This window comes from Passer domesticus, chromosome 9 (genome assembly GCF_036417665.1).
Source record: "Passer domesticus isolate bPasDom1 chromosome 9, bPasDom1.hap1, whole genome shotgun sequence".
Classification (NCBI taxonomy): domain Eukaryota; kingdom Metazoa; phylum Chordata; class Aves; order Passeriformes; family Passeridae; genus Passer; species Passer domesticus.
In genome coordinates, this window is record NC_087482.1 from 27,461,046 (window position 1) to 27,475,821 (window position 14,776).

A 14,776-nucleotide genomic window follows, 5' to 3' on the forward strand; every position below is an offset into this window, starting at 1 on the left:
TAAATTAAGTACCTCTAAACAGGGAGTAATTGATTTCTACAGCTTAACACAACTAATGGTGTGTTCTGTTAAGCCTCAGAAAAGTGAATACAAGATTATTCTTCTAATTTCATGCATGAAATCAATGCTTTCATCTCACCTGGCACAGGCTTTCAGGGGCTTACTTCAAGTCTATTTATTGGATCAACAATTCTGTGATCAACAGCAGTGTCCCTTTCCTCTGCTCACTGACTGTAATGATGGGTATTTTGTCAAATTTTATGGGATTCAAGTCTTCCAGAGATTTTGATGGACATTTTTTGTCAAAACTGAGTGGTAACATCAATCAGGTTTCCACATTCTTGGGAATTCAGATTTCCATCACAGACAGCCCACTTACTTTTGTTTTCAGGAGCTCAGCTGGTGTTCTTATGGTAAAATCTTTCAAACCTGCTTGTACCTGAAGTGTCAAAACAATGCCAAAATCTATCAATATAATTTTCATTTTTGCGTGCAAAATTGGGCATCTGCTCATGTGCATTTAAATCTCTCTCTCTTTCTCTCTCTCTTCCAGTGATCAGAGCAAAAATATCCAGTGAAAAGGTGGTTCCTGCCAGTGATGATCCCCTTGATACCCACAAAATGATCCGGTATGAAATCAAACAAATAAAGGTACATGGAATCACTCAGCTTTTTTGAAGTTCAATGCTGATAACCTCTGCATCTTTCAGCCCAAAATAATTTACCCCAAAACGCTGGGAAAGCTGCTCCAGCTGCCCCCACAGTTAGACCCAGATGAATAAATCACAGGAGGGATTTAAAAAAGGGAAAGAAAAACAAAGAAAAGGAAAATTTTAATGAATCTTTGCATTTTAAAGATATAGTCAAATGTTTGCTTAGAGAAATAAATACATCAATGGCAGAGAATTCCCTTTCCTCCACTGGCACATCAATATTCTGCTGCTACTCTGCAGCAGAGGAGCTGAAGAGATATTCAGGAAGTTTTTGCTAAATAATGATATTTTGGTGAAGAATTTTGCTAAATAATGATATTCAGGAGGTGTTTTTTGATATTCAGGTATTTTTTCCTAAATAATGATATTTTGGTGAAGAATTTTGCTAAATAATGATATTCAGGAGGTGTTTTTGATATTCAGGAGGTTTTTGCTAAATAATGATATTTTGATGAAGCATTTCGCTAAATAATGATATTCAGGATGGTTTTTTTGATATTCAGGTGTTTGCTAAATAATAATATTCAGGAGCGTTTTTTTGGTATTCAGGATATTCAGCAAAAATTCATTATTTACTAAATAATGATATTTTGACGAAGAATTTTGCTAAATCATGATTTTGAAGGCACCAAATATGTGCTTCACTCTGTGAGTGGTGTCAGCACATCTGGGTTTAGAGGATTCCTGATCACCTGTGCTCTGTGTGGCAGCTCTGCATGACCCAAACTTTGCAAAGCGAGGGGAGCATTTCAGCTGAGGGAGCAAACCCCCTGTTCATTGTGAGCAGGGATATTTGCAGGGCCTTCCACAAACAAAAATCCATTTGTATGAAGGTTGCTGGGGAAGCAAACACCCAAAGACACAGATTCAGAATCTCACAGGGTTTCCCACCCTTTGTTTAGCTCCAATAAGGAGATATATTGATTAATGCAATTTGAGAAGACATGTCTTGAGCCCATGGAAGTCACCATCAAACTCTCACTGGTGCTAAAATGATCGTGATGATGATCATTAAAACGATCATTTACTTTTTTCTGGAACATGCAAGAAGTAGGTAATCTCTCTAAATTAAAATGTGAGAGTGAGGTGGATTGGCACATTAAAACATGCACAGGTGAGGTGGATTAGTGGGTTGGTTTTCAAGGTAGTTTCATTCTTCACTGAATATTATTTTACAATTGTTGCACTTTTCCATTTACTGGGAACACTTAAGAAGGTCATTATGCACGGCTGCATGCTTTCAAAAACAAAATAAATTCAATCATTCAAGTTGTGTCCACTGATGGAATCCCCTCACAGGAGCTTGAGTAGGAGGAATCTTTGGTAAACAAGAATATCTCAAAGTATTCACAGGGGTGGTTATCACACGTGACTCCTGGTAAGGTTTTACAATTTCAGTAAGTCAGTCTCTACCTTGCTAAAACAAACCCCAAAGCTGTCTCCATCAGCCACTTCCCATCTTCTTAAATGTTAAGGATTTATTCAAATGTTTCCTTACACAAATAAATACATCAATGCCAGAGAATTCCCTCTCCTCCCACTGGCATTTCAGTGTTCTGCTGCTATTCTGCAGCACTTCAGGAGCTCGAGAGAAATGCAAATCTTCTACCTCAGCACAAACAAGAAGAATGAGAAATCTAATCTGAGTGATTATTTTCAGCCTATAATCCCACTCTTCGGCACACTGAAATCTCTGATATATATTTATGTATTGAAGTTGCTTTGGAGTTTCTCCCTAATTTTCAGCAGTGGAGGTTGTTCAAAACTCAGGCAGCAGGAAGAGGTTTATTTTGGTGCCACACTGGGTGCTTATTTAATTCCACACACTGAGTGTTTATTTAATTCCAAGTCAGCCAGGCCTGGACAAAGCAGAGATGTGTTTTTTAATAAAGATGCTCTATATCATCTCACACAATACTCTTTTCCTGACCCAGAGATGGGGCAACTGAGGGCATTTTAAAAACTTTTATTCAATTTAGACTAAGAACAGAAGGGTTGTGATAACCCCTACCTCTCAAATCCTTCCTCCTGACCAGAGAGAGCTCAGGAACAAACCTTCCCCTGCCCCAGGATCCAGCTCCCTGCTCCAGGCAGGGAGTGATTTTGGGAAGGGAAGGATTTTGGGGGGAAAACAGGAGATCTGTGACCTGCCCACCCTCTGTGCACACAGTGTGACACCAAAATAAACCCAGCAAGGCAACTGTGCCTGATAAACCCCACAGGAGTGACAGGGATGGGTAACCTCTGACATCCAAGGAATGCAACTGAGGTGAAAATTAAACATGCTGAACAATTAGTCTGCTGAGCAGCTGAGCTCCAAGCAAGAGCTTGAGCACCATGTCTCACCTCAGGTGGCAGCATTTTGAAGAATTTAACTCCACAGTGTGTGTGAAAGGGGAGAATATCCTCTGCTCACCATTCCAGTCTCCTCCCAAGTACTGCTGCTTTCTCCTGGTGCCCTGCAGTCCCACAAGCTGCAGGGTCCTTTGGGGGTCCAGTGGCCCTGACAGAGGGCTCTGGGTAATCCAGAATTCACAGAATTCTCAGAATGACCAGGTTGGGAGAGACCGTCAAGATCATCAAGTCCAAACCAGCCCAAACAACTCAACTCAACCCTGGCACCCAGTGCCACATCCAGGCTTTGTTAAACACACCCAGGGATGGTGACTGCACCACCTCCCCAGGCAGCCATTCCAGAACTTTATCACTCTTTCTGTAAAAAACTTTTTCCTAATATCCAACCTGTATTTCCCTTGGTGCAGCTTGAGGCTGTGTCCTCTGGTTCTGTCAGTGCTGCTGGAGAAAGAGCCCAGCCCCAGCTGAGCACAGGCACCTTTCAGGAGCTGTGGAGTGATAAGGTCACCTCGGAGTCTCCTTTTCTCCAGGGTAAACACCCCCAGCTCTCTCAGTCATTCCTCACCAGGGCTTGTGCTCCCAGCCCCTCACCAGCCTCGTTGCCCCCTCTGGATGTGCTCGAGCGACTCAATGTCCTTCCCAAACTGATGGCCCAGAACTGGACACAGCACTCGAGGTGCTCTGAGTGCCCAGGGTGGGGGACAGGCAGAGAATTTGCTTCATGTAACACAGCAGAAGAACAGACCCCTCCAATCATCTCTTTTGAGCTGTAAAATGCATCTTAAATTAGCACCAAAAACTCACAAAAATTATCACCTCGGTGTGGGTTTTGGGGAGGGCTTTTAGACCACTCAGATGTTCACACTTTCCTCATCAATTGTCCCCTCTTGAAATGGGAACACAGAGCCCTTAGAGGTTTTATTAGACTGCAACATTCAGCACAATGCTGCTGTTTCTCTGCTTTATTGCTCTCAGGGTTGTTGAGCTGTTCCATTAATGGGATGACTTACATTCTGCTTCTCTCATTTTAAATCCAGTGCATTAGGCTTAGCATGAAAACGTTGCTATTCTAGATGGAAATATTAGATATAATTTGGATATTAATTTTAAAAAAAAATAACAATGGGGCTATTCATTTTATAGCAATGGGTCAGCATGTCATGAAGCCATGAATGTTTTCTATTACTGTTCTTTTCTTGAAATATTTACAGCATTATATTAAAGAGAGAAGATAATATGTGATTTATATGCAATTGAATATATCTTCACCATATTTTTGTAACTGACTTGATCATCTCACTCATTCTAAAACCTTCAAGCAAAGCCATGTGCTGGTGCTGGTTCCACCCCTGAGGAGGACAGGGATGGTGTCCATACGGACTTTATGGCTCTGAGTGCTCTCAGACCTTTAGTAGGGTCACATCTCTCTGTCACCCAGATCCTCACCCTATTTTTCTGTTCCAGTAAAGTCCCACCAGGAGCTCAGGTGAGCATGGACCAGCATCAATGCAGAACCAAATCCAACCACCTTATCCCTCTGCAGGGAAATATCCATTCTTTTAGAGAAGGGAGAATATGATTGAGAAGATTAAATATGATTTACTGAGTTAAACACAAGATTATAGAAATGCTGTAACAATTATATAGGTCAAAACCAGAGATAAGTCAGACACTAATTGAAAAAACAAACCAACAAAGCCACCAAAAAACCCTGCAACAAAACACTAAACTCATTTAAATATTGACTAAATCTCCGTTATGCATTGCTGTGGATATTTGGGGGTTTTATAGCTAAATCAAGGTGTGCTGTCTGCACAAAGCCTCCAAAGCTGAGACCAAAGCTGAGATATCCATGTAAAATCTGTTCTCTACAAGGGTCTGAGGGTTTCTGAATGTGGAGAGAGCTTGAGGCAAGTTCACCTGCAGAGCTCCGGTGGTGGCCCTGCACAGACACATCTCCCTCTTCATTTTGCAGATTTTCTGTGATTCCCACTGCTGCTTTGGACAGGGTGCCAGTTTGGTTTGTGTTTTGGTCTGGCTGGGCCCGTTTGTTTTATTCTCCAAAGCATTTCAAATCCCAGCTAATATTTTTGGATCAGCCGCGCGGTGACAGCAACGTTGGCTTCTTTCCGCCCTCCATAAATAAAGCTTCAGAAAAACCAACATATGACAGAGTGTTTTCTAGTGGTCCATGCTATTTAAATCCCCTGGGAGGGCTTGAGGAACACAAACACATTTTCCAGGGACACCAGCTGCAACTGGGAGAGCTGTGAGCCCCTGCCATTGTCCCCAGCTGTCAACACGTGGCATGATGTCACCGGGCTGGTGGTGGCACACGAGGTGATGACAGGCACTCAGCAGCACCTTCTGCTCCCTCCTCGCTGGCCTTGGGCACAGCTCTGCTTGTTTGCATCTTTTAATGCCTCATTTCTGATTTCTTTTTAGGGCTGAAATTGCTGGTTAAGGGGCAGCCAGCTTGAAAAGGGCTTTGATCCCAAATCTCTCCATTTTGGGGCTTGCAGGGTGGAAATCCTAAGGGCTGGGTTATGTTTTCCAGCACTTATTTGAGAAGGTCCCATGCAGCTGCATTTCTCTTCACAGAGAAAAGCAAGGCACAACTTCCCAAAGACATTTCTGGGAATCACAGCTCTGAACCTCAGAGAAAGAAAAACCAATTCTTATCTCATTTGCTACTCTTGTGTTTTAAACCAAGTAGAATGCATTTTGGAAGATTGTTTACCTGAAAAGAATTAGTAATTAGATTCTGGTGTGAGTATTTTACTCCTGTGTTTTAAACCAAGTAGAATGCATTGTGGAAGATTGTTTACCTGAAAAGAATTAGTAATTAGATTCTGGTGTGAGTGTTTTGATTCACTGACCAATTGAATCCAAGTGTGTGTGTCGGGTCTGTGGGCTGACAGTAACAATTCAAAAACAAAATTCAAATTCTAAACAATTGAGTTGAGTGCTTGTTTAGATTCAGTGTAATATAGCATGAAATAATATAGTACAATAAGGTAATTAGTTAACCTTCTAATAAGATAGAGTCCTCCTTGTCTTTCTCCCCTCGTCAGGGTTGCCCTGCATTTCTGATAGTCCCACTGGTGAGAATTTGGGATGTGGAGAATCACTCTGCTTTGGTGACCAAATATGAAAATAATGCTCAGGAAATGCTCAGTTCCTCAGCACGTGTCCCAGGAGACTACAACAGTGACCAAGAGAAAATTCCCCACAGGAATACACTGAGAAATATTTGCATTTTGGTCAGGGTGAATGCTGTCTCTGCATTGCTCCTTGAATGGAATATGCCACTAGAATATAAACTGAAAGTTCTAACAATCCATGAAATACGCTGAAAAAGCACATTTTAAAAGCTATAATTTAAAAAATCAAGACCTACTTAATTCCATCCTAAAACTCTTGGATGAATTTCATTAAGTGTAGAGAAAAAGTCCAGTTCTTGGTGTTTTCTCACATTAATTCAGACTTTGGAGCCTTCTTTAAAGAGACTCACCCTGTACTTCTTCCAGCTCGTTTTTGCAACTGTTTTTTCATGCTTGTTTTCCACTACTGACTCTGTTTCTGATCATTTTCAGATGTTTAAAGGATTTGAAAAGCTCAAGGATGTCCAGTATGTCTACACTCCTTTTGATTCATCACTCTGTGGAGTGAAACTAGAAGCCAACAACAAAAAACAGTACCTTCTAACAGGTAAAATGAGCAAAGTCAGTGCTCCTGGAGATTCACAAGTGCTGCTTGGAGTGAATTTGCTAAAATATGCAAAAGAATGCATTTATGTACTAAATACAAACACAACAGGATGTAAAAATTGTGTTCAGCTGTAGTTTTGGTGTGACCTTACACGTTTTCCACCCTTCCTGCAGCGCTCTTAGAGCAGTTCCAAAGGAAGGGAAGGTCAATGATGATATAATCAGTAAATAGAAGCAATTTTGATTCAGTATTTGCCATTATAATTTGATTAAACCAACAGTGCTGATTTTCCCAGGAATGCAAAGGTGTATAATGAGAAAACACCTGCCTGTGTCTGCAGCCCTGGGGTTCCAAGTAACTACAGATTTTTCCAGACATCCTAAAATCCACCTTAACTGCATTTGCATCCACCCCTTGCTGGCAGACTATCAACACATTTAGAAAAAATATCTTTCTTCAATCTTTTACATCTATCCAGGATGCAATTAGAAGAACATTCTCTCTGTTATAATTAAATTAATTTAAAAAATTTTAGAGTACGTCTAATTTGATGCAATTAGTTAAAAGCTCGAGGTATTCTTACACTTCTAATATTTAGAAAGCACTTTTATTGCTTTGATTTCTTGTGTTTTCCATGCTGCAGGCCAAATTTTAAGTGATGGCAAAGTGCTGATCCACTTGTGCAACTACATTGAGCCGTGGGATGATTTATCCTTGTCTCAGAAAAAGAGCCTGAACCAGAGGTACCAGATGGGCTGTGGCTGCAAGGTGAGTGCAGAGCAGATAAAATTAAATAAGTCACATTTATTCACATTTTTGAGAATAAACCTTGGTTCAAAGGAAGCTGTAATGCGAGTGCAGAGCAGATAAATGGAAATAAACACCGTTTATTCCCATTTTTTATAATAAACCCCAGTTCAGAGGAAGCTGCAGATCAGACAGTAATTTCAGGGCAGATAAATGTAAATTAATCATATTTAATCATATTTTTGAGAATAAACTGCCATTAAGAGGAAGTTGCAAGGTGGGTGCAGAGCAGATAAATGTAAATAAACACCATTTATTTGTATTTTTGAGAATAAATCCCAGTCAAAAGGAAGCTGCAAAGTGAGTTCAGAGCAGATAGTTGTAAATAAACACCATTAATTCACATTTTTGAGAATAAACCCCATTTCAGAGGAAGCTGCAAGGTGGGTGCAGAGCAGATAACTGCAAATAAGCACTGTTAATTCACATTTTTGAGAATAACCCCATTTCAGAGGAAGCTGCAAGGTGAGTGCAGAGCAGATAAACATAAATAAACACCATTTATTCCCATTTTTGAGAATAAACCCCGTTTCAGAGGAAGCTTCAAGGTGATGAGTGCAAAGCAGATAGATGTAAATAATTGTTAATTCACATTTTTGAGAATAAACCCAATCCAAGGCAGCTGAAAGGTGAGTGCAGAGCAGATAGATTTAAATAAACACTGTTTATTCCCATTTTTGAGAATAAACCCCATTTCAGAGGAAGCGGCAAGGTGAGTGCAGAGCAGATAGATGTAAATAACAGTTTATTCCCATTTTTGAGAATAAACTTTGGTTCAAAGGAAGCTGCAAGGTGAGTGCCAAGCAGATAACTGTAAATAACATTGTTTATTCACAATTTTGAGAATAAACTCCAGTTCAGAGGAAGCTGCAAGGTGAGCACAGAGCAAATAGATGCAGGTAGCACCGCTAATTCCCATTTTTGAGAATAAACCCCCGTTCAGAGGAAGCTGCAATGTGAGCACAGACCAGATAGATGCAGGTAGCACCGCTAATTCCCATTTTTGATAATAAACTTTGGTTCAAAGGAAGCTGCAAGGTAAGCACAGAGCAGATAGATGTAAATAAACACCGTTTATTCACAATTTTGAGAATAAACCCAATTTCAGAGGAAGCTGCAAGGTGAACGCATAGCAGATAGATGCAAATAAACACCGCTAATTCCCATTTTTGAGACTAAACCCCCGTTCAGAGGAAGCTGCAATGTGAGCACAGCGCAGACAGATGCAGGTAGCACCGCTAATTCCCATTTTTGAGACTAAACCCCCATTCAGAGGAAGCTGCAATGTGAGCACAGCGCAGACAGATGCAGGTAGCACCGCTAATTCCCATTTTTGAGACTAAACCCCCTTTCAGAGGAAGCTGCAATGTGAGCACAGCGCAGACAGACGTAGGTAGCCCCGCTAATTCCCATTTTTGAGCGTGCCCGCAGTCCGTGGCGGCTGCGGGGTGCTGAAGGCCTCTCTCCCCAGATCACCACGTGCTACACGGTGCCCTGCTCCATCACGGCGCCCAACGAGTGCCTGTGGACGGACTGGCTGCTGGAGCGGCGGCTCTACGGGCACCAGGCCCGCCACTACGCCTGCATCAAGCGCAGCGACGGCACCTGCAGCTGGTACCGGGGCGGGCCTCCCCCCGAGAAGGACTTCGTCGACATCAGCGAACCCTGAGCGCTCCCCGCGCCCAAAATCAGCCCCTGGGAGGCTCCTTCCATCCCACCCACAGCCCCGGCTCCGAGCTGCCCGCGTGCCTGGCCTAGAATCGAGCACCAGCTGTCCCCAAAGGGCCTGTGGGGCTGGCACTGGTGCAGGACGAGGGACAAACCTCCTGGAGGCACCTGCTCTGCTCTGTTATGCTTTGCACAGAGGGCTGGCAACGTCCTCCAAGGCACAACAAACCCCCTTTTTGCCAATATGAATGTACAAGAACAAATTTTGACAGAATTTTGCCCCCTGTTTTGATCACCTGCAGATTAAGAGCTCCCTGTGTTTCATTCCAAATCTTTCCGATGAACTACGGGATGTTTTATAGAACTTTTTTTTTTTTTTTTCTGTATGAAAGTCTTGAATATGAAAGAACTATTGTACAGTGTATATGTAAAGTATTATAACAATGTGCTATTAAAAAAAAAGGATTCACAAATATTTCCTTATCTGTTGAAACAAGTTGAACACTTCTGTGATTAAAACAATCTGTGCTCCACATTTTGTACTTTCCTTATGTCACAGCTTCCTTTATCCACAGAGTTGTAACTTCCATTGATGACTAAATCAAGAAACAGCCCTCATAATCAAAACCCCTTTCAAAAGTCAGCATTCCTATGGACTAACCACACCTTGCTGAAGGAAAAGTCAGATTTTTAATCCATAGGTTAAAGCATTAATCCATAGATTTAAGCTTTCCATGGAACAAATTCCAAGCCCAAAACTGCTCAGAGCTACAAAAACCATGTCCATCCTCAGGACAGCTGCAGCCCTTAAAACCTCCCTAAATACATGACCGGTACTTGTATCCCAGCACTGTTAAAACTTTGGAAACTCACCTGAAAATACATGCAATAAATATTGCATAACTTACACTGCAGTGATTTCTGGAAGCTCTCAGATATGTGACCCTATTTAATAGGATTTAATTGTTTTTCATTCATGAACACCCACCATACCCTGCCAGTGAATTTGGCTACTTGTGAACTCAAACTAGAGAAGAGTTACAGCACATTTTGCCTGTAACTTTTTTAGTGTCATAACTTTCCTGAATTGGTGACTGGAGTTAGTAACTAATCCTTCACACACATATTTAAGGTTGAATTATTAAAAATAATTCAATTCACAGCGGTGAAACTTTGGGAAGTGTAAATGCCAAAGTCCAGACTATTTGTTCCCCAGAGAAAAGGGGCAGAGCCCTCAGGCAGGATGGGAATCTCCAGTGGCTGCCTTTTCTGACAGATTTCACTATCTAAAGGACAGGTTTGGAAACATTCTTCTAAAAAAAATTTACTTTTTCTGTGACTAAGTGTATACATTGCCAGTGAAATGCAAATGGTGCAAGGCCAACAGGAAAATGTGTCATTATCCTTTGAGGAATATGTGTCCCTTAATACATAAAAGCCAATGTTTCACTTTTTATTTACTATAAATCAGTCTGGCCCTTTTAATTTACAACCTAAATTAAAACCATATCCATGTGCTGCCAAATGTAAAGCCCAGTTTGTTTTCTGCTTTACTCAAGACAAACCAAAATTTTCCCAACGCTAACAATTTGGACCACAGACTTACATAAATGAAACAAAAAGAATAAATAGCTACATTTCTTCCAAAAAAGAATTGATAATGCAGTGACAGTATTGGCAGAGCTAATTATTGACAGTGCTGTGCATTTATATTATTAATTTCCAGAAAGATTAAAAGCCAGGCCTTATTTCCTTGTGTCAGATCAAACCAATACCTAGAGAAGCCCACAGAGCTTAATAACCACAAAGGTTAATTTTCAGTGGTTAATATTCAGTGTTTAATATTCAGTACCAGTCCTGTGGCATTTGTCTACAATTCCATTTTGATGGGATGGTGCCTTTAGAAGAACAGCAAACAGGTATTTTCTGCTTTTTAGCTCCCCAGAGCTCTGGTCTTATTTCAGTTTTACAGTAATTAGACCTGAACCTCAACTCACCCAGCCCAGATTGCATTCTCTGTGCACCTTGCACAAAGAAATGCTTTCTCTGATATTTATGGACAGACTATAATACAAATTGAGTGCCACAATTAGTTTTAAAAAATTTCCTACGTTTCCTGCTATAAAATATCCCTCATGAGGTGTTTCACAAGGAAGGTCTGTCTGCTTTGATTTCTGGCTGAGCAGAAATCTGCCCAAACTTCCCACAATGGATGGTACCAAGATTTGGTTTTTTCCCCTCATATCAATAAATGTGGCAAGAAAAGCTTTACACAAACCTGGCTCAGAATGAGATTTCCCTGAGGAAGACTCTCAAAAGGCATTCTGAATATGTTATTTTAATATTGGGGTTTTTACTGTAGTGGCATTGATACCTTATCAACAGCAGATTCTTTTTTACAACGTTTTCTTTTTACTTCTTGAAACTGTGTTTGTGTTATGTGAGAGGGTGGAGCAGAAATACAGCCTGGCACAGCATTTTAATTTAATTTGAAAATGGCTTCACATGACTTTTGATGAGAGTAGGGAAAAGAAGAGAGAAGGGAGACTGTGTAGGTGAACAGGGAAAAAATCACCACCTGGAATATTGCTGGTGTTTACTCAAGGTTCCAGATAGGTTTTAATTAAATTGTTCAGCAATTATATTGGGAAAGCTGTGTTGTTTTTGCAGAGAACAGAGGAGGTGGGAATGGAATAAAATAAAGGGAACTAATTACTGAGGGAAAAGCTACAGGTATCATTCAACCAGCAATGAGTTCAAAAGCCTTACAGCGTTTTTGTGATCAGTCTGGGATGAACGTTTCTGTTTCAAAAAGTGTTTCATTAAAGCAGCTCCGTTTTTACACAAAAGAATGGCATCTTTGTTTATTTACCTTGCACTGCCTAAAGCCTTGGCACAAATCAGCGGAGGGTGAAAGGAGCACCTCTGGCACGCTCAGCTGACCCTCAATTCCCAGAGATTTGGGGCTTTTCCCTCTCCCCACATCCCCCCTGAGCTGGTTTGCATTGAAGGGGGGGACAGCTCCAGGTTCCCATTTGGAGAACAAAAAGGGAAGGAAAAAAAGCAAGAGGAACATGAAAAAAAAATTAAAACTGTAATTGCCAAATTCTGCATCAACAAATGCCAGTGAGGCCAGCTATTGATGGTGTGTTGAAAACCCAAAACAAAATAACATGATATGGTTTCAGCGCAGCATCAGAAGACTCTGATTTCCAGATCATCTTACAACCCACTCCAGAAATTCAAACAAAACGTTGTCTTGTACCACATTGCCTGATTATTTCCCAAGCCACAAAGTTCCAGATGCTTTCTTCAGGAGAAATAAAACCAAACAAATGAGTGTCATCACAGGCAGCTCTTGCAGCAGTTCTCAGTGGCAATGCAATACCCAAATGGATTCATTTTCTCTAGATTAACATTCATTACCATAGAAATATGTAAAAAAAAAAATTTGGCTGTGGAGAATGACATTCAAAAGTTAAAAAAAAAGGAGAAATAACTTATAAATTCTGGCTTTAATGAGCAATGTAGAGGAATGAAGACAGGGAAAATCACTTACAGGGTTGCTACACAGAAAAATATGCCATATAAACTTATAAGTCTGACACATTAGTTCTTGCCCCAAAATGAAATATTCTTTGTTTCTATGGACTGCAGTTTAGCAATGCACCCAAAAGTCCTGCATTACAGCCAATCTCAAGTTTGAAGGATCCCTTAAGAGTCATTGTGCCCCACTCCCTGTTCCTCACGGCTGCCTAAAACTGAACCACACCCTAAAACCATCATCCAGGTGCTCCTTGGACTCTGACATCTGTGTTCTTTTGCTGTCTGTGAGCACTGGGAATTAGTGTTAGCTCAGGTACTGAAGATCACAAGTCACAACCACCCTGATTTTGGGCGAGTTCAAAACCCAGCGCATCACCTCCAAAGACAACAAACACTGAGTGCACCAGCAAGGACTGGGGGGGAAACAAACCCTGGAAGTGACTCCTGCACTTTCAGAGCTGTCCAGTGTCTTTGTAGGCATTTAACCTCCCTGAGATCTGCAGCTGGGCAGCTGAAAAGTGACCACTGTGCCATGTAAGCACCCTCCAGCTCACCATCACAGTGAATTCAAGTGCTCACCCTGTCCCTCCCCCTGAAAGCTGCCAAAATGGCTTTTGGAGGAGGCAGTAAATGGGAAAAAGGGGATTGTGTCTCCCAGTCCCTGTTTTAGAGGCACAGGGAGCAGGGGATTGTGTCCTCCAGTCCCTGTTTTAGAGGCACAGGGAGCAGGTTTAGCCCTGCTGCTGGCACCTACCATCTCCTTGTGGTTCGGGTAGAACGTCTGCTCGATCAGAGGGAACTTCTCTGGGCCCAAAGTTTTGTAGACAGACACCAGCTGGGCAAACTGCAAAACAAAGCAGAGCAAAACAAAGCTCAGGAGAGAAACCACACTGTGCCCACATGAGATCCTAGTCAGGACGTTTTGCTTCTTGTCCTGGGTGTTTGATAAACTCAGCAGACCCAGGGGTGCATCCTCTCTCCTCCTCCTCCTCCTCACACACCCCTTTAATCCACCCAAGCTGTGACTTCATGTACAGACCAACACAGAAAAACACCTTGAAAAGTTAAACCCTCACAGGTACAGGAGATGAAATACATGGGAATACTGGATTTCAGATATGTCATTGTCTGTATGTTTGAAGATGATTCTGTAGTGATAAAATCATTATAATTCCGCCTTTTCTGTCATCTTAAACCCAAAGCCCAGGCATACTTACCATTTATTTAGTGGCTGGCACCTCCCTGACATTGATTTGGCAGTGCTGGCAAAGAGATAAAAGTAACTGTGCCATGCTAACAGGGCAGGTGAGGAACAGACTGGAGAAGTTTCATCTCCCAGGCTGCAGCCACAAACCATTCCCACATGGCCATGGGGGTGATTTAAAATGCTCTGTTATGCCAATCCTGTTCATGCTTTTTACAGAAAATTCTGATATAACACCACATGTTGTATCAGAATATTCTTGTCCCTCCACCAAAGATGGGGATGATTTAAACTGCTCCCGATTATGCCAATCCTATTTATGTTTTTTATAGAATATTCTGATATAATACCACATGTTGTATCAGAATATTCTTGTCCCTCCACCAAAGATGGGGATGATTTAAACTGCTCCCGATTATGCCAATCCTATTAATGTTTTTTATAGAATATTCTGATATAACAGTATGTGTTATAGATGAGGATGATATAAACTGCTCGCTGTTATGCCATTCCTAGTCATGTTTTCTATAAAATATTCTGATGTAAAACATAGCCATTCTTGCCCCACCACCAAAGATGATTTAAACTGCTCCCAGTTATGCCATTCCTATCCATGTTTTTAATAGAATATTCTGATAAAAATGTGGCTATCCTTGGATGGGGCTGATTTAAACTGCACCACGTGTTATATCAGAATATTCTTGTCCCTCCACCAAAGATTGGGATGATTTAAACTGCTCCCTGTTATCCCATTCCTATTGATGTTTTCTAT

The 14,776-nt window shown here is 41.3% G+C and overlaps 2 protein-coding genes across 2 annotated transcripts in view; one reads left to right on the plus strand and one right to left on the minus strand.

Annotated features, from left to right (window-relative positions):
* Positions 1–10,389, plus strand: part of TIMP4 (TIMP metallopeptidase inhibitor 4) — a 28,013-nt gene extending 17,624 nt beyond the window's left edge. Inside the window, exons 2-5 of the mRNA XM_064432212.1 lie at positions 554–651; positions 6,665–6,779; positions 7,423–7,547; positions 9,058–10,389. Coding sequence (XP_064288282.1) covers positions 554–651; positions 6,665–6,779; positions 7,423–7,547; positions 9,058–9,255 — 536 coding nt within the window. The 3' untranslated portion in view covers positions 9,256–10,389. The remainder of the gene's footprint in view (positions 1–553; positions 652–6,664; positions 6,780–7,422; positions 7,548–9,057) is intronic.
* Positions 1–14,776, minus strand: part of SYN2 (synapsin II) — a 167,362-nt gene that overhangs the window by 66,975 nt on the left and 85,611 nt on the right. Inside the window, exon 5 of the mRNA XM_064432211.1 lies at positions 13,555–13,644. Within this exon, the coding sequence (XP_064288281.1) occupies positions 13,555–13,644 (90 nt within the window). The remainder of the gene's footprint in view (positions 1–13,554; positions 13,645–14,776) is intronic.